A 26,191-nucleotide genomic window follows, 5' to 3' on the forward strand; every position below is an offset into this window, starting at 1 on the left:
CACATTCCAACACACACACACACAGGCACACACAAAAACACACACACAGACACATACAGAAACTCACAAACATACATTTTTGACTGTATATGTAAAATACAATTATGCCAACATATACCCATCCTGTATTTTGAAGCGTATGCATGTTTCCTAGTGTTTAAATGAGTGTATTTGTGCTAGTGTGCATTGTAATAGTGGAATTCTGTCTGTAAACCATAACTTCTTTTCTATGCCTTTCTGATCTGTCGAGTTTGATCTCTCCGTAAAGCTCCGGACTCGAGCTATTCACTGAGGTATGTCACATAGCTGGCATATGCATTTTTCTATGTGTTTAATGATACTGTGAAGAAAGCACTCGATCTCGAAATCCGATCTGATAGTCATTAAGTATGCAAATTCATCTAGGAGACCAAACAAAGGAACTTTGCCCGCCAAATAGTGCTGCGCATCTATTGGCCGCTACAATTCAGGAGGTGTGTTAGCTTGGGTTTCCATAAAACAACGACACACACCTTCTCCTTTGTTCTCCCGATTGTCTCACGAGCACCTCGTGCACGTCTCTCTCTCGGACGTCTCCGGTGACCACGCGCTGCCATCGCGCTCAGCTTCGGGACCGCCATCTTCCAGCGAAACTCACTCTCAAGTCCTGCAGTTCAAACCTTCCCGCGGAACAGAAGAAGCCAACGAACTGCACCAGCGCTAAACTGAAATTCGACACGCACAACCAATGCGAGTATACTGCCGTTTCTCAATCTTAGATGATGAAACTGATTTCCGCGCTGGCCTCAAGGACTGTTTTGTAAGTTTGCCACTTGCCTTCTCTCTTTCCTTCTCTACTTCCACTCTTGTACATATGCGTGTATGTTCTTGTGTATATATATTTATACGTATAACCTCTGTATTCGTAGTTTGCATATATTAAACACTTAATTCATGCTCGATTGTTCTGTTTGTTCTTTCAACTGAAGACCAAGTCACTTTAACGTTTTTCGATCGCTTTATGCTTTGATGCTATAATAGCAAGTTATTTTCATGGCCAGAGAATAACTCCGTTCATATTCTATGAGAAGCTACGGTTTGCTGGACGGACTGGTAGTTTCTCTAAATAATTATTAAACCAGAACTAAGCATATATGTAATTGATTATAATTAATTGTAATTAATGCACAATATGTGTTTAATTCCCCGTTGGGTCGATATATGAATCATAATTTATTCATACGGCTTTATGAATTATTATATTCATATTTCATCCATAAATTGATTAATAACCGCTACATCGTTAAATATTACAAGGCTATTCCATGAATGGAGTTTCCAATTCATACTGCAGCCGGAGGGCACTAAAGAAACAAAAACTAATCTAAAATTCATCTATAGAAGAAAAGAAAACAGGAACTAACTGCATGTCTTCTAGAGCTCGCTAACCATCACTTTTACATCCAGATAAACACTTTTCAAGACAATAAATACACGATTGAGACGATGAATGCATGTATTGCCTCTGAATTTGCGTCTGAATAGCGCTGGCTCCGTGGGCGTGGCCGCATTAGCGGATAATGAGCTGAATCACGGACTTCTGACATGGCTCTCTTTTCATACAGATTACATAAACACAGAAGGTTTGTTTTCGATTTGACTTACATGATTTAAAACCTGACATCTTAACGTTTTTTTAGACATAAGTTTAATTTTTCTGTGATTAGTATTCACTAAGTTACAGTTCATTTTCTAAGAACTATCAGATTGGACTTCGTTCAGAGGGAGAGGAGAAATCACGCATCATGTTAGTTTTCTTTATTTTACAAAAATCACAACATTGTGTTTTTACTCTAAGTGTATACAAATAAAAGAAGATATTCTATAGTTTCAATTGATATATTACTTATGTCTCTATGACAAAAAATGACGGAGTATTTTAAGTCTGTTTTGCTGCAATGTGAAAAAAAACCTGCAAAACGCGCCGGCGCGTTTTCAGACCTCAGAGTGTTAAACCAAATAAATACATGATTATAATCATATATGAGTTGTCTACATTCCTCAAGCAGTTTCTGGTATTTTCCATAAACGTGTGTATTTATTATTGCAATGATTAGCTTAAGTAGACTTCAGCATCACATATAAGTATATTTCTGCCTCATATGGTAATCAGAATCCTCATCAGATCAAAAGGAAGTTATTTCAAACACTCACTGGTGTCTGAAAGTGAGCTTTTAGCTAAAAATTGTTTAAAATGTCTTAAATGTTGGGTAACACTTTATTTTACAGTGCCGTAGTTACACGTTACTACATGTACTTATAATAACTGTAATAACAGTAAATTATGCATAATTACAAGTAACTAACCCTAAACCAAACCCTAACCCTAACTGTAACTGTATAGTAAGTATATGTAGTTAATTAATAGCACTCAGTACTTATTTGAGGTAGTAACTCGAGCTGTGGCCAGATTACAGCTAGACTGGCCACAGGAACAAGAGACCCCCAAACGCTCTAAGCTTGAGGATAGGTGTCTGTCTGGTGGCAAAGGGGAGGGGCCACAACATCAGCCTCTCCCCTTCTTTGAGGACCTTCATGATGAATTTTCTAAGTCATGGAAGAAACCTTATACTTCCCGTGTTTTTGTGCCCTCAACGTTGATTTATTTGACTATCTGGGTGCTGAGGCGCGGGGGTATACAACGATGCCACAGGATGAAGAGACGCTCGCGAGCTATGTCTCGCCTGCATCGGCATTGTCACTTAAGAAACCCTCCCCACAAAGCCCTGTAGAACCACCTCAGTGCATGTGGGTAAAGCTTTCCAAACTGCAGGTCAGGCTGGTGCTGCTTTGCACACCATGGCAGTGTTACAAGCATTCCAGGCTGACCTGCTGAAGGACCTGAGTGCGGGTGCTACCATGAACGCTTCTTTGTCCGGCCACAGATCTGTCTCTCCGTGCCACCAAGCAAACTGCTTGTGCCATCAGCCGTTCTATGGCTGCTATGGTTAGCGCGGAGAGGCACCTGTGGCTGAATCTCATTGGCATCAAGGATAAGGACCGCATCTTCCTCCTTGATGATCCAGTGTCACCTTCCGGCCTGTTCGGTGACTCGGTAAGCAGGTTCCGGGAGGTGAAAATATCCGAGGAAGCTTTCGTGAAATTTCTTTCTCACTGCACTCAGGAGGAGGGGCCGTCAGCCACCCAGCCCCAACCCGGTCCTTCAAAAAGGGAGGTTCAAAAACAGAGTGTAGCAAGCTCCCCCTTGCAGAGACTGGGGATTGTCTCACCGCCCCCAGCAACCTCCCAGGCAAGACCACAGGACTATTATGCAAAAAAAAAAAGAAGTCCTGATGGTCTTGCGCCCAGCCTTGTGGGGTTGGCCCCCCTCGGGACGGGGCATTTATTTTACATATAAAACCCACCCCTTCTTGACATCTCCACATAAACACCCCGCCACTCTAACATCCCCTCATCCCCCTGTTTTGATATTCAACAGTGCTTTGATCTGCCTGCATTGACACTATTCTTTAAGAGCTGCTGTGCAGCCAAAAATATATACCACACAATCTACATTGTAAAAAGCTCTATATAAACAAAGGTGACTTGACCCAAAAGAAAGTATCAAAATTAGTTCCCATTTCAGAGAACTTGGCAGTGTGGAAACTACTGCCAGGGATTTCTGCATGGGTTCTAAAGACAGTAGAATTAGGATACAGAATCCAATTTATTCGTCGTTAAGTCAAAGCTCTAAAGTTCAAGATGCTAACCGTAAAAATGATTGTGTCGCAAATCCAACATCACTATTGGTTCATCACAATCGGAACCGGGAACACTTCCTATAACACCAGATGTACTCGTTACATCAGAAGAAGAATGGCATCTACGCTAACATTAGTTTTTCTGTTTATCCCGAGGTTTACCGTAATCAACCGGATCCAGGCCGTATCCAGATGAGACCAAGGACCAGCGCCCTAACATGACCACAACACAGCCCTGAAGTATCAACATAGATCGAGTCAACTAGATCATCCACTGTGAAGGCCTCATCGACACGACAGCCAGTGCCACAGTTCCTCAACAGACCTTTCATACTGGCGTGATGAATACGATCCTCAACTGGATGGAACTGAAATAAATACTTTGAATGTTGTGATCCTATCAGACTTATGATAGCAACCTGAATCGTAACAAAGCACTGTTCGCCAGAGGAGAGCTGGCCCCCGACTAAGCCTGCTCCCTTTCGAAAGGGAACTTCAACTCTGCGCTGATCGCGCTATGGGGAACGTCACGTGACCCAGGTGTCTGAAAGCAACCATCCAATAACTCCAATCCCTATTGGCCGGCGACAGCCTATGACGTCATATGGCGCAACCCGGAAGTATAAAGGGAGCGCCTGGAGAGACAGAAGACATCTCATCGTCTTTCGGTCCTGTTTAGTCTGATTACAACTATACCAACTCCGGTAGGGTTTTTTATATGCCTTACTAACGTTCAAGAGAGTGTGTTTATTCGTGTCCCCGGGTTTGACACTTATATTGTCGAGACGGTACGAGCCACATCGCCCGCGACGAGGATCATCGTGTCCGGACCGCTTCCGACGTACCGACGAGGACATGAAAGGTTCAGTAGATTATTTGCTTTAAATGAATGGTTGATGTCTTGGTGTAATGAACTGAAGCTGCTCTTTATAAATAATTGGAATCTTTTCTGGGAACGTCCTAGTCTCTTCTGTGCTGATGGCCTGCACCCCAGCAGAATCGGAGCTGATCTTCTGTCGGAGAACATCTCCAAGATGCTTTGCACCGTATGACTAGTAAGTCAAACCTCAATTCACAGTCTGTGTTCTGCCCACTTAATTGATAGAAATGTGAGTGTAGTACAGTCTATAGAAACTGTGTCTATTCCCCGAATAGTGAGGTCTAACAATAAAAATAAAGGATCTAGAAAAAATCTGACTGTGATCAAACCAGAAATTTGCAAAATTACTGAACAAAAACAATTTCTAAGGCTAGGGCTACTAAACATTAGATCACTGACACCTAAGGCGGTTATTATAAATGAAATGATCACTGATAATAGTCTTGATTTAATTTGCCTTACTGAAACATGGCTTAAACCAAATGATTATTTCGGTCTTAATGAGTCTTGTCCACCTGGCTACTGTTATAAAAACAAATGCCGTCTGATTGGCCGTGGCGGTGGTGTAACAACAATCTATAGAGATAATCTTAATGTTACTCAGAAAACAAACTATAGGTTTAATTCATTTGAAATTCTTATGCTAAATGTTACACTCTCAGATATAAGTAAAAAGTCGCTACTATCTCTTGCTTTAGCTTCTGTTTATAGACCTCCAGGGCCTTATGCTGATTTCCTAAAAGAGTTTTCAGACTTTCTCTCAGACCTATTGGTCAACGTCGATAAAGCGCTTATTGTTGGAGATTTTAACATTCATGTTGACAATACAAATGATGCGTTAGGGGCTGCGTTTACTGATTTACTAAACTCATTTGGGGTCAAACAAAACGTCACTGGACCCACTCACCGTTTTAATCATACACTAGATTTAATTATATCACATGGAATCAATCCAACCGATATAGAAATTCTACCGCAAAGTGATGACGTCTCTGATCACTACCTTGTAACATGCGTACTGCATACTGATGATATTTGTCAAATTGTGCCGCAATATCGACTAGGCAGAACAATTCTCCCGACAACTATAGATAAATTCACAAATAACCTGCCTGATCTGTCTCAACTGCTCATCGTACCTAAACACACAAATGATCTCGAGAAAATGACTAGCAGCATGTGCACCATTTTCACTAGTACATTAGATACTGTTACACCGATGAGATTAAAAAAGGTTAGAGAGAAAAATACTGTACCTTGGTACAACAGTATTACTCTCACTATCAAAATAGAAACTCGCAATCTAGAACGCAAATGGAGACAAACTCGTTTAGAGGTCTTCAGAATCGCGTGGAAAGACAGCTCGTCCCGTTATAGAAAGACTCTAAAAGCAGCCAGGGCCGAGCATCTCTGCAAACTCATAGAAAATAACCAAAACAATCCACGGTTCTTGTTTAGTACAGTGGCTAGATTAACAAATAAACAGACATCACCAGAACAAAACATTTCATTACAATTTAGTAGTGATGACTTTATGAATTTCTTTACTGAGAAAATCGAAAGCATCAGAAATACAATTGTAAATGTACAACCTTTAACAGATTTTTATGATTCAGCCTCAATTATCGCCCCTCAAGAACAGTTGCAGTGCTTTACAACTATAGGACAGGAAGAGCTAAATAAACTTATCACTGCGTCTAAACCAACAACATGTTTATTAGATCCAATACCCACTAAACTACTGAAAGAACTGTTACCTGTAGCAGAAGAGCCTCTTCTCAATATTATCAACTCGTCTTTATCTCTAGGTCACGTCCCACGACCGTTCAAGCTAGCAGTTATTAAGCCTCTCATTAAGAAACCACAATTAGATCCAAATGTATTAGCAAATTACAGACCCATTTCAAATCTTCCATTTATGTCTAAAATACTAGAAAAAGTGGTGTCGGTCCAATTATGCTCCTTCTTGCAAAAAAACGCTATCTATGAAAAATTTCAGTCAGGATTCAGATCTCATCATAGCACAGAAACTGCGCTCGTTAAAATTACAAACGACTTACTTCTAGCTTCTGACCAAGGCTGTGTCTCAATACTAGTGTTACTTGATCTCAGTGCTGCGTTCGACACTATAGATCATAAAATACTCCTAGATCGACTACAAAATTACACTGGTATTCAGGGCCAGGCATTACGGTGGTTTAGGTCGTACCTATCAGACAGACACAATTTTGTTTATATAAACGGGGAAAAATCTAAGATCACGATAGTAAACTATGGAGTGCCGCAAGGATCAGTGTTAGGCCCTCTGCTATTTTCAATATACATGCTGCCACTCGGCAATATTATAAGAAAACATGGAATTAGTTTCCACTGCTATGCCGATGATACTCAGTTATATATTTCAAAACAACCAGATGAAATCTCTAAATTATCCAATCTGACAGAATGTATTAAAGAAGTAAAACATTGGATGACTAGTAATTTTCTTCTATTAAATTCAGATAAGACTGAAGTATTACTTATTGGACCAAAACCCTGTACACAGAATCTCTCAGACTACAATCTGCATTTAGAAGGATGTGCTGTTACTCCATCCTCAACAGTTAAAGACCTGGGTGTTATATTAGACAGCAACTTGTCCTTTGAAAATCATATTTCATATGTTACAAAAACAGCCTTCTTCCACCTCAGAAACATTGCTAAGATACGGAATATGTTATCTATTTCTGATGCAGAAAAGTTAGTTCATGCTTTCATGACGTCTCGACTAGATTACTGTAATGCATTATTAGCTGGTTGTCCTGCTTCCTCAATAAATAAGCTACAATTAGTACAAAATGCAGCTGCTAGAGTTCTTACCAGGTCAAGAAAATATGATCATATAACACCAATTTTATCATCTCTACACTGGTTACCCATTAAGTTCCGTATCGATTATAAAGTATTGCTAATGACCTATAAGGCTCTAAATGGTTTAGCTCCTGTGTACTTAACTGATCTTCTATCGCCCTACAATCCTTCAGTCCTCTGGACTTCTGGTTGTACCTAGGATAGCTAAGTCCACTAAAGGAGGGAGAGCGTTTGCACATTTAGCTCCGAAACTCTGGAATAGCCTTCCTGATAATGTTCTGGGCTCAGACTCGCTCACCCAGTTTAAATCTAGATTAAAGACGCATCTCTTTAGCCAAGCATTCGCAATAATGCATCTCATATCAGATGAATTGCACATGACTATCTTTGCTTAATGTTATGAACAGCAGCTACGCTAATTATTCTCCATTTGCTTTTCTGTTTTGCCTCGGGACACCCGTCCCGAGGTGACTAGAGAGGACTTCAGCTTCAGTTTGGATCCAGCCTCTTAAGAAGACCTCAGATGACCAACACCTATGAAGAGATGGCGCCAACTCCTGTGAGGACTTCAGAAGACGCAATCATCTGGATCAACATGCACATTACACAATTTCTATATATCCTAATCATTGTTAATGTAATTCATTTTTCAGGAGCTCATTGCTTCTACGTTCAGTTAAACTGCTAACAGTGATTGTAAATTAATAGCCTAAATTATTACATTATTTGCCAACTGCATTCTTTAAATTGTGATGTTGACATGCATTCTTTGTAAAGCTGCTTTGAAATGATATGTATCGTGAACAGCGCTATACAAATAAATGTGAATTGAATTGAATTGAATATTCACATTTTCTGGGTGTTTTTCTGTCTGGAGAGGAGCGAGCATACACAGTGCTTGAGGGCGCTGTCTGTGTTTGTCTGTTGTTTACTGTGAGCGTCTCCCTTTTCGGGACGCTCCGTTCTCATTTGACACTCTTCCTGAGGGAAGAGGTGTCTGCATCTGTGCCTTATGGTACTGGCCCCATTTGTGCTGAGGTAATACGGTGGCTGCGATCATAGGGCTCGCAGATGAGCTCGTTGGGAAGTTTGAGAAAGTTGTCTCTCTCTCTCGGCTTCCCTGCGGCTGACGGGGATGACTGGGTGACGATGACGTTTCTGTTTGACGTCATCACGTCCGGCGCGAGCGCTCCTCTGGCTGTTGTGTGTGTGTGGAGCTGCTGTGTGTTTGGGACACGCTTCTCGGCGGGCTGCAGCTGCCGTGAGAGTGCGTTAAGAAAGGGGCCACGTGTGGACGGCTCGACGAGCGGTTCCTTTCTGTCCATTAATGCAGCGGCTTCCATGACTTTCCATTCCCTTCCGATCTCCGCGTTTGAGATCGGGAGGGCATGGAAAAACCCCTAGCCGTCCAGATTTGTATCTGAACCCAGACAGACGGGAGGAGGAAGAAGCGAGGGTGAGGTGGGTGATCGATTGTAAACACTGTTGCGTTTGTAATCGATTCCCCAGCTACATAGGGCGATTTATATCTACCCTCTCCTCTTCTTCTTCCGCCTCCTGTGTATATATATATATATGTTTATATGCATGTGTACATATATATAAACATAATTCATGCTCAGATGCTTCTTATGGTCAGACTGACGGCTGGGCCCATAGTGATTATTCATGTCAGTCCGCTGTTTCTGTTTGATAGTAAGAGGATCTTTTAGGCTTAAAAGAGCCTTGGATTCCATCCTTTTTATGTAAAAAGGAGCATTAGGAGTCTTTGGTATTTGAGCCGCAGAGGGTCTATATTTTATGTGTTTAAAATAAGACCGCCTCAGGATGTATGCTGTGGTTAAACCTTACTGAGGTTTGGTTTGAACTGCATCATCTCCCTGAGCCTGATCTCACGCTAGTTGAGCTAATAGCCACCTAGATGTCTAAGGTGGATCTATTCATGCTCCTAGAGATGGCCACTGGACTTATGCCATATGTCTAAAGGTTGCTAGGCCCTATGGGCCGCCCTTTTTCAACATAGTGGTATATGTTGACGTGTATTTCTCTCTGAGAACCTTTTATATACACTCCTGGTTGGCCAGGTGCCCAGATGATATTTAACCTCCTTGGTGTCCGTTATTTATCGTTCTTCGGTGCCTAAGAACACTGCCACGAGCTGATGCCCACATGTCTGTTGAGGTGATAGGCCCGCACGGGCCTTCCTCGACTATGTGTTGGCGTATGTTGTACTCCTCTTGCTTGAAAGAGTAAAAAGGTGCTTTTACTGAGTACACTGCTCATTGAATTGTGTTGGGTAGATTATCATGCGGGCGCTTTGCAGTCTCCCATGCTGCCGTTGAAGTTGCCTGTCTGCTGCAGCCAGACAGGTGTTCAGGGTGGCCCCTTCAGGCCACTTTCTGAATATACTTCTGTTTCACATATAGTTACTATCATGCTGTAGGCCCCTCTTTGGCCTCCATTGCATGGTCTACCTGTTAGGTGAGCTTTGTACTTCCCCTTTGGGGTTATGTTGTAATAGTGCTTAGCTCCCTAAGCTGATCATGGTGGTAGGCCTTATCAGGCCTCCTCCTAAGATTCAGCCCCAGGCTGGTTTGTGCTCCCCTGTATCAGGGTTCTCTAGTGCACAGCCTCCTCAGTGCATTAATTAAGCACTGAGTAGATCCTAGGATGAGTGGATTATCTCCCCTCAATAGGAGGGTTCATAGCACTCAGCTGAGTTCTGCTCTCCAGGATGTCCATCTCTACGCGTGGGTCTGAGTTGCTTCTGCCTTTCTGTAGTCACTCTTACCTGCTCTCTTCTATGAAGAATGCGTTGTGGAGATTCTGTACTCAGACAGGGTTGGCCAAGACTAAGTTTGTCCTGTGACAGACCAGGTCGGCCTCCCTGGTGGCATTAGGGGTAACTTCGTTCCCCTCTAGTGACTGGACGGGGTTCCCTTCGGTTCCCTGGCCTCATTCCCTTAAAGAAACCACTTTGTCTGTGAAAAACTCTGCGCTTTCCTGCCATGCTTCAGGCTGCCTGCCTGCAGAACAGTTCCTCAAGACGATAGATCTCTTCTGTCTCTCCAGGCGCTCCATTTATACTTCTGGGTTGCGCCATATGACGTCATAGGCTGTCGGCCGGCCAATAGGGATTGGAGTTATTGGATAGTTGCTTTCAGACACCTGGGTCACGTGACGTTCCCCATAGCGCGATCAGTGCAGAGTCTCGTTCCCTGTTCTCAGGGAACCATGGTTACATGCGTAACCTGAGACGGTTTCTCCCAAGGTTTTTTTCTCCATTTTAACACCTATTTGCCACCTGTTTGCCACCTGATGTCACCTGTTGGAGTTTGGGTTCCTTGCCGCTGTCGCCTTTGGCTTGCTTAGTTGGGGACACTTGACATTTGACTTGACATTTGATATTCAACAGTATTCTTGACATTTATTCAACAGTGCTTTTGATCTGCCTGCATTGACACTATTCTTTAAGAGCTGCTGTGCCAGCCAAAATTATATACCTGTTATCACTGTAAAGCTGCTTTAACACAATCTGCATTGTAAAAAGCGCTATATAAATAAAGGTGACTTGACTTGACAATCGATATCAAGGATGCATATTTTCACATAGAAATATTGCCACAACACAGGAGGTTCCTGAGGTTCGCTTTCGGGGGCGAAGCTTACCAATATCGGGTTCTTCCATTCAGCCTAGCCTTATCACCCCGCACATACACAAAATGCATGGATGTAGCACTGGCTCCGTTGCGACTCCAGGGCATTTGCATTATGGATTACATGTCGTCGCAGATTGCTAAAGACAGATGCCTCCCTGATGGGCTGGGGAGCATGGCCGCAGCCTAAGGGGAATGGGAGGGCCATCAGCTCGTCTGGCACATCAACTGCCTAGAGCTGATGGCTGTATTTCTGGCCCTGAAATACTTTCTCCAGCAGCTGAGAGGCTGTCATGTCCTAGTGCAGATGGACAACAGTCTCTTATATAAATCGCCAGGGAGGTCTGTGTTCGCACCATCTGATAACAAGATAGCATGACAGATCTTCCTCTGGGCCCAGGACAAGTTCCTGTCACTGAGGGAAGTGTACATTCCTGGGTACCATAATGTGGGAGCGGATTTACTGTCCAGACAGAAACTACTGAGTAGAAACTTCTCTCTCGCCCAGCACCATTCTCAACCACAAACTCTCAGCATGCTCAGAGATTTACTGTCCAGACAGAAACTACTGAGTGGGGAGTGGAAACTACACCCCGAGGTGGTGAAACAGATATGGCTGAGATTCTACGAAGCGGAGGTGGACCTCTTTGCCTCCCATCAGACAGCATAATGTCCCCTTTACTTTTCTCTGAGTTCCTGTATGTCTTTCCTCCAGTTTCTCTGCTCCCGAGAGTTCTAGCCAGAGTTCGCCAACAAAGGACTTGCCTCTTACTGATAGTGGCTGAACAGGATATGGTTCTCAGAGATAATATTGCTCCTCGACGGCTCGCCTTGGGCTATACAGAGCAGGAGGGACTTTCTGGCTCAGGCACAGGGGACAATATTTCATCCCCGGCCGGAGATGTTTGGCCCCTGAGGGGAACCAACTGAGGGACACAGGGCTTTCACCTGAAGTTATCGAGACTAATTTAACCCTCAGGGGTCTGAGGATTTTTGGGACCCTGGAGAAGTTTTGACATGCCCTGACATTTGTGTTGTTCATAAACATATTAATGGAAAATGTGTCATTACACTGTATTCAGCACAAACTAGGCTACCATAATATGTGAGGAACATGTATGTACATGTTTGTGTTTTTGAAGGAATAACGTTTATGCGTGGTTATTGAAAAAACAAAAAATTTAAGTCACTGAAATAAAGCCAAAAAATATATATTAAATCTTTGTTCACAAGACTTCTGGGTATTTGAGGTTGTAGACTAGAGTTTTTGCTTCAAAATGAGGTAAAAATTATGCTGCCTGCTTGTTCATATAAAACAGTAGAGATATTTAAATTTTCTAAAACATCTTTGGTCAAGAAACACAGTATGTGTGGAGGGGTGAATCCTCATGTATAATGGGATGATTCTCAAGTCCTGAGAAGACAAAAAAATCACATAATAATGACCTAAAATGACTTGCATATTAATGAGGCCTTTCAGTCAGGTAGGCTGTGAAAAAACCCTGTGATCATGATTCAAATCTTATCATGGTGTAAATCAAACATACAGAAAAAACAGCAATACTGTGAAATATTATTACAATTTAAAATAATGGTATTCTATTATATTCTTTAAAATATAATGTATTTCTGTGATGCAAAGAGTCTGAACAATTATGTTACCTCTATGGCATTTCATATAGGCTTTTAGCTTAAAAGCATGCACATTTGGAGAAATATTGATGGATTCTCATATGTTTGTCAATTTTCTATACAGAAGAGTAATATTTATTCAGGATTTATTGTCATTACTAAGAGTGCTGGATACTGTATTTTCAATTCATACTTGCAGCCGGAGGGCGCTCTGTACACCTTTAGTCCACAAATGCCTAAAGAAGAATATTCAATCCAGGAACTAACCGAACTAACAGAGGACAGAGATCGCTAACTATGGCTATTCAAAACACTTTTCAAGACAATAAATACACGATTGAAACGATGAATGCATGTATTGACTGAATTTGCATCTGAATAGCGCTGGCTCCGTGGGCGTGGCCGCATTAGCGGATAATGAGCTCAATCACGGATTTCTGACATGGCTCTCTTTTCATACAGATTACATAAACACAGAATGTTTGTTTTCGATTTGACTTACACGATCTAAAACCTGACATTTCAACGTTTTTTTAGACATAATTTTAATTTTTTTGTGATTAGTATTCACTAAGTTACAGTTCATTTTCTGAGAACTATCAGATTGGACTTCCTTCAGAGGGAGACGAGAGATCATGCATCATGTTAGTTTTCTTTATTTTACAAAAAGCACAACATTTTGTTTTTACTCTGAGTGTACACAAATAAAAGAAGATATTCCACAGATTAAAATGGTGTGGATAACTCTTAATTGTATGTGCAACATTGACGGAGTATTTTGAGTCTTTTTCACACTGGTTAGAAAAAAAACGCCACTGGTTAGAAAAAAAACGCGGTGGTATCGCTGGTGATACCCTCAGACCTCAGAGTGCTAAATGCTAGAGCTTCCTCCACTAGAGCAAGTTATAACAACCAGGGCTCTGAACCGGTTCAAGGAACGAAAACGAAAACCGGAAACGAACGAAATTTTGACCGGAACGTAACCAGAAACGGAAACGAAATCAAATTTAATCGTTCTGAACAGAAACGCTATTTTGAAATGGCCATTAACCGGTTAATAACGTTATTTTATCGTTCCGTTTAATATTTTGATTTGGCAGTCAACCAATCACGAATTCAAATAGTATAGATGCAAATGTGACGCTCACGCATCCAATGAGTGAAATGCCCGCACTCACGCTCTACAGTGAGATGCCCACGCTCAGGCACTCAGGCTCAGCTGCCAAGTCATCATAGGTTAGGTAAGTCACAATGGCAATACCCTGGCCTGGCATTAGTTTTTCCAATGATATATGACACCAACCGTCAAGTATTAGGCCTACATTTTAGTGAAAATGAATGTCAAGTAATATGCAGCTTGTTGTGCGTTTTGAAACCAGTGAAAATGTACAGGATAGTACAATTTTCAACGTCACATCACGCATCTGCAGCGCTTCTGTGAACGGAGAAACCTAGACCTACCTACATAACACATATAAAATAAAAGGGAATATTAAATTTTAGGCCTATAGGCTACGCGAAATATTTCATTTAAATAATTAAGTTTACAGATTAACAAAACGAAAGTGGTTCATTGTGGCGCACTCCAAAGATAGAAAAGGAATCAGACATTCTGCTTGTTTTCGTTATTTGAGTGTCTTTTGTAAATGTATGAATTATGTCTTGTTTTTACCTGTATGACCATAAATTACAGAGACTGATTACTGATAGAAGGAAAACAAATCCAGTGCTCGCGCCGGCGCTTCGCGCGCACACACTAATTCTTGCATTGCTTACTTGATATCGCAGCCTGTTAAATATTAAAATAAAATGCATTCAAACAAACGTTACACTGCTCAATTCAATTCTGTAATGCAATCTGCCGTTTACCCCCCGTGACCACCGCCTGACTGTGCTGTTATGTGAAGGATGATGTTTTACGTCGATAATGCGAGTGAAGTACAAAGCTCATATAATAAATAATAGTTTAGCATTCATCTCGAAAATGAAAACAGTTGGATTCGTGCCGAATGAGAAAGGTAGGCTACAGATTCACTTTAAGTTAATTCGTTTTGCATTTATTTAGTTTTATTTCCAATAAATAAACCTGTTTCTCGCCTTGAATATAGAAATAGAAGCTGGAATGGTGTTAAAAAAGAGATTTTTTTATTCGTTTTGGCTTGACGTTTAGCCTGAATAGTCCAACTGTTAATTTTAGAGGTTTTGTTGTGGAGTACATAAGTGGATAGGTAAAATAATATAGGGCAGTTTTGTTCATAATTTATGTTTACAAACATTATAAACAAAGCTATGTAGTTATAGGCTACTTTTACATTTTACTTTATTTACCGAAATTTATTATCATTATTTCTGAATGTAATAATAATAAAATGCGACGACTATGCGACTAACCATGCAGCAAACATTAAAATATCTTGTAAAAATACTTTAATTTATAATCCATTGTTTTTCCTTTTGTTTAATAGTTTTACATTTGGGCAGAATTGCTATAACGCCTGTTTCACACATAATCCGTCTGCAGTGCGTATGCGTTGCGTATTTTTTTACGCACCCATGTTAACGGATTAGAGCGTTCACACTGCATGCGGTTGCGGTCCGTCATTGCGTTCCAGGAGTGGTGCGTCTGCAGCAGTGCAGCGATTGTTTACGTACCGAGTCTATTTTTGCAGATTGTGTGTGGACAAAATGAACATGGATTGACATGAAATTGTAAAAAAAAAAAAAAAAAAAAAAAGAAATTATGCACATTTAAACTACTTTGTACATTTAGTACATTACATAAAGATTTTTTTTTTTAATGATTTAACGCCATGCCAGCAACAAGCTATATTCATGCCAAAAGGAAACATTTCAATTTCACAGTTCAGTTGTATCATTTCAAAACAATTATTTTATTTTAAAAAAATGAACAGTGTTTACTTGCATAATGCGATCAGATATATTTTTCCCCATCGTTGGAGGGAAACTCGCATCCCAGCAGGCAATGACGTGACAGGCGGACCTAAACCAACCTATGCAAAAACAAGGTGACATGGATGACACTCGTCTCATCGTTGAGGTGGAAAAACATAAAATTCTGAATGACCCGCAGAATGTATTGTACAAAGATTTGAATGCGAAGGAAAAGGCATGGGAAGCAGTTTCGTCGGCTGTTGGTGTCGACAGTAAGTCTCATAGCGCACTGCAAACGTGTGCTGTGTGAAAGCACAATGGCCGCTTCCTGCTTCAGCAACACATACGCATTGCAGACGGATTATGTGTGAAACAGGCGTAAGACGGCAAATAGCCTCTCTGTTTTTTAATAAATAAAATGCTGTACGTATTATTATTATTAAGTAGGCTACATTAAAAATAAATAAATAAACAAATAAAAATAACGTTATTAACCGTTATTTTTTCTAATCAACCGGTTTCGGAACGTTTATAATACGAAGGAACGCTGGAACAGAAACGTTAAAATACCGATTCTGCTCGGAGTGGAACGATTGATTTTTTTTTCCGTTTTTAAGCCCTGATAACAACAAATGGGGTGTCTTTGAAAGATGGTGTACTGCACACAATGCAGATACAGTAAACTGCCAAATTGCTACAGTTCTGGATTTTCTGCAGGCAAAATTATCAACAGGTACATTCCCCGCCACTGTCAGGGTTTAGGTGGCTGCTCTTTCGGCTTGCACGCTCTGATTGATGGGGTGCTTTTGGGCAAGCATGTCTTGCTCTCTCGCTTCGTTCGAGGGGCTAGGTGGCTTAAGCCTCCTTCTAGAACCAGGATCCCTTCATGGGACCTAGCAATAGTCCTAGAGTGCCTGGTTGAGACCCCCTTTGAACCATTAAGAGTCAGTTTCTGACAAGCTGTTAACCATTTTCAGAGTTTTCCTAATGACTATAACTTATCTAAAGAGAATTGGGGACTTGCAGGCTCTGTCCATTGTGCCATCCTGCTTAGACTTTGCCCCAGGAATGGCGAAAGCTATTCTGCATCCTCATCCTGGCTATCTGCCTAAGGTTCCTTTCTCGAACTTGCATCCGGTCACTCTCGAAGCCTTCTGCCCTTCTGCCCTAAGCCATTCACAGCAGGAGAGACTTCACAGACTGTGTCCAGTCTGTCAGATCTTCAGACCTACGTCCACCACACTAGCCAGTGGTGTAAGTCAGAGTAACTATTCGTTTGTCATAGCTGCCACAAAACAGACCATGTCACATTGGGTGAGAGATGCTATTGCCCTTGCCTATGAGGCGCGTGGTTACACTTCGCCAACAGCCATCAAGGCTCATTCTACCAGGGGGGTTGCCTCTTCTAGAGCTTTGGCGGGGGCGCCCCCTTACAAAATGTTTGTGATGCGGCAGGTTGGTCCTCTGCACACACATTCATAAAGCTTTATAGTTTGGATGTTCATGTTACTCCGGGCTCTTGCATCCTTGAGTCAACATCGCCAGCTAGTGTATGAGACTCTCTGCGCTTTGTGACACACTTCACAGCTTGGGGGTCTGGACACACAGTGCGGCGGTGTGGGTATTCTCGTTCCCATAGTGCTGAATTAAGCGCAGCTCGAGTGTAGCTTTTGAAAGGGAATGCCCCGTTACTTCAGGTTACTTCACTGTAACCTGTTCCCTGAAAAAGGAAAAATATCTGAAGATGCTCCTGCGGCACATCTAATTATAGTCTCGCATATGACACATTCCAATGACGTCATGCAGGCTATAAATATAGGTCAATTTTTATTGACGTTGTTTTACACATATTCACAGCTGCATTGTAAAAAGTGCTATATAAATAAAGGTGCATAACAGCATAAACCAGCCTGGATTCCAAGCTGAATTATGCTGGATTTTTCAGCAGGATTAATAAACTAATACCAAACCATGCAAGAAAAAAAAGTGAGAATAAACAAACAAACAAACAAACAAACAAAAAAAACAGCACATACAGGGTAAACTTCCACAGCTTCACTCTCACCCAACACCACTCTCAACCACAAACTCTCAGCATGCTCAGAGAGAGAGAGAGAGAGAGAGAGAGAGAGAGAAACTGATGACTGACTGGACAGTGATACAGCAAGGTAGCTGCTTTAGCTCGGATGTTAGATTGAATTAAGCTAATTTTCCTTACCCATCTACATTTTTTTCTTATTCTAAATCTACACATTTTATTCTTCTCATTTAATTGTTGTGATGCAACTGTGATCTTACAGAGATTATTTGTGAATCTTCGACCATGTAGGTTAAAACATTGAAATATGTCTGAGAGGTAATGATAGAAGTATTTGGAATGGCTCTCTGACCTTTTGACTGTCAGAATCAGTGAAGATCAAGCCGAAATAGTCCTTCTCCAACAAGTTTAGATGTTCACACACACGATCCAGAAGAACTTGCCCTTTACACTGTTTCTGCGAACATATCCAAAACACAAATGTGGTAGGGGTAAAACATACAGATAAATTATGCAGTCAGCAGGCAGTATAAGCAATAGCAATAGCAATGTTTTATAGATGTTTTCTCACATGTTTATTCGATTGATTGGTGTGAATCAGAGATTGATTACCCCCTTGCCAAAAGTTTTTTTGTCATATTGTATGAAAAAAATTATTTCAAACATACAATTATATACATCCTTCTGTGTATCCCTCTCTTCCACTTAGACTGCAGTCACACCTTTTCCGTTAATGGAAAATATTTGCCCACTTAAACTGATTTTCCAGTGTTTTTTTTTTTTTTTTTTTTTTTAACCTTTATAAATACCTTTATAAAAATGCTTCAAATAAAAATGTTCAATATAGAGTTATGTAATGATGGTAAAAACAAAGCAATACCTTTAAATATGAAACTAACACCCCCAATAGGTGGCGGTAAGTCACTGTCTTAATGAATGAGCCATTGAGTCATTCATTCATTCATTCAGTAGAGAAGCATGTGGCTGTATTTATGAATGGGTCATTGAATCATTGACTCGATTCATTCAAAGCCGCAGATTCATTCACAAAACACCACTGTGCTGCAGTTCTGCTGTGGCTTTCATTGGCCCTTCTTGAGTGCAGGACCAGAGCACTTGGTCTTCAGCAAGCCTGGGTCGCGCCCCAGTTTCCGTCACCAAAAGCCTCACTCCCCTTCCTTCTCTGCTCAACCCTATAGCACAGCTCTTCATGCAGCTGCACTTAATATCGCAATGTCTACCTCCCTCCATGTCTGCCTTCCCTCAACTTCCCAATCTCTATCTTTCCCTCCCACTATCTCTAACCCTCTCTCATCTCTGTGAAGCCTCTGCTAGTGGTGCAGACCCAGATGTTGCTGCCTTCTTCCACTGTTTCTAACCCTCTCTCCTACCCTTGGCCATCAGCTTCAGTAGTAGCCTTTAGTGTGAGGATGCCTCCACAGGCAATGCAAGCCAAGACACCACACTTCCCTCCCCAGCTTCCTTCCTTCGCTACACTCCCTGTTCCAAAGTAAGCATGAGGCTGCCTCCACTAATAACCTCGGCCCCGCTCCTCCCTCCTAACACTCTGCACCAACCCAAATCATCCCACCGAATGCCAATGCCCTGGAACCCCCTCCCGTGGCCAACAACAACAAAGCACAGATCCTTTCAGAAATTCAGGCTGATGGCTCTGGAGGCAGATCAAACCCTATCCACAGTACCTGAGGGCAGTGTAAATTCAGTACACAGTACCCAGTATTCAGGGCTGAACTTCCCATAAATCTCCAGCTAAAACCTCTTCTCAACACATCGCTTGGCTCCATCCTCCAAGCCCCCAGATCCCTTCAATCATTCCTGACAGCTTGGAGAGATTTTAAGACATTCCATATCATGTATAATCTGCCATTTCCCGATTTTTCCCTACCCTCTATCTCAACATTTAATTATTAACTTAACAGTATTAAATGCCTACAAGCAAGATCCATTAGAGGCTATTTAATTTGAAGCCAATTCTTTCAGAAATTAATTTATGGCACAACCTGCCATGAGATAAACAATGCACAGATCTCCCTCCTTATCAAAGGTACTTAAAGAACCCAACCTTCCTGCTCAGATGCCAGACAACCCATAACTCTAGATATACTGACTAAATATATCTCCACCCTTCGCCTGGGCTATCACTCTACAAACAACACAAAGCAAACAGACCAAGCTAAAAAGGCTACTTCATTTACAGTTGAGCTCAAAAGTTTACATACCCCTTGCAGAATCTTTGAAAATGTGAATAATTTTAACAAAATAAGAGAGATCATACAAAATGCATGTTATTTTTTTTTTATTTTGTACTGTCCTGAGTAAGATATTTTACATAAAAGATGTTTACATATAATCCACAAGACAAAAAAAAAAAAAAAAAATGCTGAATTTATAAAATGACCCCGTTTAAAAGTTTACATACACTTGATTCTTAATAATTTTTGTGATGGTTGTTCATGACTCCCTTGTTTGTTCTGAGCAGTTAAACTGAGCTCTGTTCTTCAGAAAAATCTTCCAGGTTTTGCAGAATCTTAAGTTTTCAGGCATTTTTTGCATATTTTAACCCTTTCCAGCAGTGACTTTATGATTTTGAGATCCATCTTTTCACACTGAGGGCAACTGAGGGACTCAAACACAACTATTAAAAAAGGTTCAAACATTCACTGATGCTCCAGAAGGAAACACGATGCATTAAGAGCCATGGGGTGAAAACTTTTGAACAAGATGAAGAAGTCCAAATTTTTCTTATTTTGTTTAAATATCAGATTTTTTTCATTTAGTACTTCCCTTATGGAAGCAAAAGAAGATATTTTCACATTTCCTGGAAGACAAATTAAGTATAATTTACCTCGATATTCAAATTCAAAACGTTTTCCTATCAAAAAAGTCCATCAAGCCCTCATCAGTTAACCAGTCCATGATTTACGTAACACAGCAAACTCAAATAACAACAGCAACCGTAGGCTCCCCCTGTTCGAGCACTGGTCAAGCTCTCCTGTTCAGATGCAGTGAGAGCTCCCCAGAGGCAGTGACAGGGTCAATTTGTTACAGTTTTGCCCTGTTCTTTCAAATGCTGGCCGAGTCCTCATAACCGAATGCAGTGGACTCCCCCGTTCAACTGCAGGTGGGGCTTACCCGTCCAATGCCGCAAGCACCCTTAGCTCCCGTTGGATGCTGTGAGAGCCCTCCTGGACAAATGGTCAGACCCAATCCCGTGAAACCACTACTCAAGCAGGCATCCCATTTGACTGCAAGCAGGGCTTACCATCAGATCCCGTGAGCTCCAGCTGCCATCGGATACAATGTGAGCCCTACCAGTCAGGCAGTGAGAATCTCATACACCCCTCTGTTCAACTGCTGGTGGGGTTGACCGGTCCGATTCTATGAGTGGCAAGCTCCCGTCGATTGCTGTGTGAGCCCTCCCATTTGTGTGCCCCTGTTCGACCGCTGGTGGGGCCAACCTGTCTGATGCCGTGAGCAGGTAGTTCCTGTTGGATGCTGTGTGGGTGTTTTAAGTTTTTTTTTAAAAAAAATCACATGTACACTGTTTGATGGCCAGTGGGGCTCACCCGTCTGATGTTGTGAGCTGCAGGCTCCCATCAGATGCTGCGAGCCCTCCCCATTAAAACAGCCATGCTTTCACCTTTGGACTGCTGGCAGGGCTGACCCATCCGATGCTGTGAGCATTGAGCTCCTGTTAGATGCTGTGTGAGCCCTCCTGGTCGGGCAGTTTGAATCACTTGCACCTTCTTTGTCGGTGTGGGCCTCTTATTTGACGCTGTGGGCTGCTCCCATTGGATGCTGCGTGGGCCCTCCTGGTTAAGTGGCCAGGCTCCTTCCTGCAAACACCTAACCAATTTGCAGCACAAGATTTTTTGGGGGGTCTTCTAGTCAATACGTCTTCTGGTGGCTGCTTTAGACGTCTTTAGTCGACAGCTGCAACCAACCACAGGATAAATGATTATATGTGTGGTTGGGATGCCATTTCCATTGACTTTCTGTCCAAATACTGGTTTTCACAAACTTCCGTGAGTGAGAGGGTGACATCATCAGCAGGCTGATTACTATTACTATTTTTGTTAGATTACTATTATTGTTAGTTTAGTGTATGGTTATTATATAAGCCAGGCGAAGAAATGGAGTCAATGAAGCAAATATAATCTTACACAAATAAAATATGAGCCAATATGATTCATATATAAGATGTGGTCATCAGGGGTGTGAAATAACACAAATACTCATATTACTGTACATGTACAGTACTGTACTGTACTGTACATATTATTTTTTTTTTATCAGAAATTGTACTTTAAGTACTTTAAAAATCGTGTACCTTTAGTTGAGTACATTTTAAGTGATGTAAATTTACCTTTACTATGCTATTTTCCCTCCGGTTTTGGTCGTTACATGCTAATTTTTTTGTAGGGAGAGAGTAATCGGTCTTCTGACTCCCGTCAAATTTAAATCACGCATAGTAAATATTAACCACAGCAGTAGATGGTGCCAACTGCTTGTTAATTATGGCTGCTGTGTAAGCACATCCTTTAAGCATCAATTCAAGTGTGATATCGGCATTTAATTATTCCTCTAATTTGAAGAAACATTTTTAGGCCAGTGATTCTCCAGAGGGTCTTGGAGATAACTTAAAATTTTTGAGCTTAAAATTAATTTAAATCAATTTAAATCAATTTTAAATTAAGAAGAAAAGGTGTGTGCATTTACTGATACGATATCTGTGTAGTTCTTTGTCATAAATGCAGTTTACGTTATGTGACGCAGGAGCAATACAACACGGTTTCCCATCCACTGTAAAGTGCTGCGTTCACCCCTCACACTACTATGAAAGATTTTCGCCGTGGAATAAAAACATAATAAAAGATAATTATGACTTTTTACCTTGCAAATTGCAATTATGACTTTTTTCTCAGAAATGATATTAACTTGCAATTGCAAGAAAAAAAGGTATTTTTTTTTCACAATCACGCAATTCTGAGAAAAAAAGTCAGAATTGTGAGATTTCATTTGAAAATTAAATTTTTTACTTAAAACTCATTATTGTGGTGGGTGTGGCATTAGATTGACATCATGCACAGAAATTAGCAAAAACACAATGAACTGTTGAGTTCCCATTCAGTCGGTCACGTTCGACGCACGTCAGACAGACAGACGAATAGGAATCTCGCTAGAGAGGCTAATCTAATTCGAGTGCAAATAAAATGAGCCAATGCACATTGGTATGCAATTATTTGCAGCAGCTGCTCTGCGCGGATATATAATGAGCAGCAGGTGCATTGCATCTTTAGCTTTTCGCTTCAGAGCCAATTGATTATTTTGTTCCTGTCTCTAATCTGCAAGCAGTGTTTTCTAAAAAGGAGCCAGTTCTTCAAGGAAGAAGCTTTCTCTTTATTGGTGTTTGTGTGACGGCGCTACGGCGGTGATCGAGTCCTCTCGTTTGTGTGAATGCACCTTCAGTGAGTGCTTAAAGGCTGTTCTTACAGCTGGTGACAGTGCACGTTTTCAGAGCGCTAAAAAGCTGTTATTACAGCTGGTAAGAGCTGCGCTTTCAATGAGAATGAGTGCACACTACAGGTTGCACATTCCCTGTCAGTGTTGCCTCAATTTTTCCCCCCCATGTGCTTCAGCACCAAGAGGGAGCAAATCTCCTAAAAGAGTTTACATGGGTGTGAGTTGCATCTTCCAAAGATGACATCCCACCCATGTTGTTGTATATCTGTTCTTAGTGCATTCAGATGTCTCTCATATGCTCTACTGAATTAAATCAGTCGCACACTTGACAGTTTTCTGCATGGCAACTTTTACTTCCTTATGCGCACCTCCTAAACTTAACATCTGGTCCCATAATGCATAGTGCACTTAGATATTAAAGATACAGACCATCATTCTAATATATGACATCCCCTCCAAAGTCAGATATAGACCCTTAACACTTAACTGTTGTCTCTGTGCTTTCTAAACACAAACACACACAAAAAAAAATTCTTATTATTTATCACACCATGAACAAGTCAGTAACATTGTCTACATCCAACCTGCACTGACGAATTTAACCAATGACAAAGTCAGCAAGTTTTTGAGGCAATTTCTTTTGTCTTTTGGGCTTGACATATGTCATGTCTTTATAACACTCAGCCGTATGCACAGGTTTCTGTAAAACTTCTGATCTTATCTGTTGTTCTGAGTTTGTCGAACGGTCAACCTCTCCTAATGTCTTGCTACTTTGTTCGTTTCCTTTCTCCCTCTCCACATATTTCTTCACAAATGCTGTGTTGCGACTGTACTGGGCTCCAGTGGGTGACTCAACAGTTATTTTGTTCCCAGCTTTGCTGACCACCATATGAGGTGTTGCCTTGAAAGGTGTGGTAAACTTGTCCGTCTTTTTCTGCCTTATCAGAACCTGATCTCCAACAGCTACATTTGAGTCCTCTGCTTTGCACTGTTCATCTGCATACAGTTTATTACTTCCCTTTTTTCTCAGCATCATGGTTTTGAACTTCGAGATCTTTGTTGTCCACTGATGTGAGTTCAGGAAGCTTACCTCTCATTTTCTGTTTAAACAGAAGTTCAGAAGGGCTTTTGCCTGTTGTATTATGTACAATTCCTTTGTATACTGTAGCATATTTCCGAAGCTCCTTTTGCCAGTCACGTCCTTCTGACTGATTTAAATTGATGGCCATTGTCTGATTTTATTGTGACAGGAAGTCCATGTCGGCTAAATATGTTCTCCAGGCTGTCAATCACTTTCGCGGTCGCAATACTCATAATATCTACTGTAGTAATCCACCACGACTAGGATTCAGTGTTTTGATGGCAGGGGTGGCATTAATGGCTACAAATCTCACATATTCATCCGAATCATGCAAATTCTTTTCTCTCATTGCTGTTCTTCCAAGAAGTCATGACAAGGGATCTGCAATGTTCTTTTTTCCAGAAATATAGACAACCTTAAAGTTGTAAGGTTGAAGACTCAAGACCCATCGCTCAATGCGGGCACAGGGCTTAGAGCATGGACTGTAGATTGACTCTAATTGGCTTGTGGTCTGTGACCAGGTCAAATTGTCTTCCATAGACGTATGGGTGAAGCTTCTCATAGGCCCATACAAAGGCAACGGCCTCCTTCTCGGTCTGGGAGTACTGTCTCTCACAGTCTGATAGGCTTCTACTAATGTAGCACACTGGCACCATTTGTCCTTTTTGACGCTGCATCAATACAGCCCCCAACCCTACAGGACTGGCATCAGCTGTAACCTGGGTCCGTGCATCTTTGTCAAAATATGCTAAAGTTCCTGATTTTGCGAGTTCTTCTGTAAGAGTGTTAAATGCACTTTTCTGTTCAGGACCAAAGACAAATTTTGAGTCTTTTCTGGTAAGACATCTCAAGGGCTCTGCCAAGGTTGCAAATTGTGGAATAAATCTGCTACTGTAATTAACGAGTCCAAGAAAACTCAGAACTTCTGAGGCATTCTGCGGTTCTCGAGCCTCGACCACAGCCCTGACTCTGGTGTCAGCTCCAACTGATGGTATCCCCATTTGAGATCTAACTTACTGAAAACCATAGACACGTTCACGGGGATCGGAGGACCTACGAGAAGGGGGTAAGTGTTTTCTGATATTTCTTGAAGGAAATATGTTACACTTGCCCCTGTAGGATCCTGTGTTAAAACATCTCGCAAAAAATATGAGATTATGAGAAATATGAGGTTTTTAATCGCTAGACGCTAGTGGAATTCAGTTTTCCATTGTTGTTCCACTTCGGCTGGCAACAGTAGTTTTAATTGGCTATTAGCGTGGAAATGTGATTTTGTTTAATCACTAGTTGCTAGTGGAATAATTTTTCCATTGTTGTTAAACTTCGGCTGGAAACAGTAGTTTAATTGGCTATTAGCGTGGAAATGTGATTTGGTTGAATCACCAATTGTAGGTGGAATTACGGTTCCATTGTTGTGACACTTCGGTAGCTTTTATTAACTATTAACTGGGGTGGTTAGGGGGTGCGGTACTGATCACACTGCACTTCAGATCACGGCAGCGCAACTTTTATCTTTCAAAAAAAAAAAAAAAAAAAAAACTTTTTATATTTGATTATTGATGAAAATAATTTAAATTGTTATTGCATGTTGATATATTGTGACCTAAAAGAAGGTGTTTTAGGGGCAACCCGAAAGCAGTTTGGCAAACACTGGACTGTCTAGGCGAGAGCCCAAAATTAGAATACCACCCAAATAGAAGAAGGTGGTTTAGAGGCGATCAGGACGAAAGTCATGTGTGAGCCTAAAATAGGACCAAACCATCCACTGGTCGCAATACGATACATGTACAGCAATTGAGGTTGGGTTGATTTCGAGTTGATTTCATGTTAAGAAATAATCAGGGATTTTACACCGAGCCATACGTCAGTAATATGGCGGGATGATCAGAGCAAATGAGACCACAAATTGAAATACCATACCCACGGGAGGGCTCATTT

The 26,191-nt window shown here is 41.3% G+C and overlaps 2 protein-coding genes across 3 annotated transcripts in view; both read right to left on the reverse strand.

The window, feature by feature from the left end:
* The window catches only part of LOC125263285, a 1,003,076-nt gene that overhangs the window by 183,144 nt on the left and 793,741 nt on the right, over nucleotides 1-26,191 (reverse strand). The window lies entirely within an intron of this gene.
* LOC125263293 (band 4.1-like protein 1) overlaps nucleotides 1-26,191 on the reverse strand; it is a 134,003-nt gene that overhangs the window by 19,590 nt on the left and 88,222 nt on the right. The window contains exon 4 of the mRNA XM_048182304.1: nucleotides 18,041-18,145. Within this exon, the coding sequence (XP_048038261.1) occupies nucleotides 18,041-18,145 (105 nt within the window). The remainder of the gene's footprint in view (nucleotides 1-18,040; nucleotides 18,146-26,191) is intronic.

Source organism: Megalobrama amblycephala, linkage group LG2, assembly GCF_018812025.1.
Source record: "Megalobrama amblycephala isolate DHTTF-2021 linkage group LG2, ASM1881202v1, whole genome shotgun sequence".
NCBI classification, from domain to species: domain Eukaryota; kingdom Metazoa; phylum Chordata; class Actinopteri; order Cypriniformes; family Xenocyprididae; genus Megalobrama; species Megalobrama amblycephala.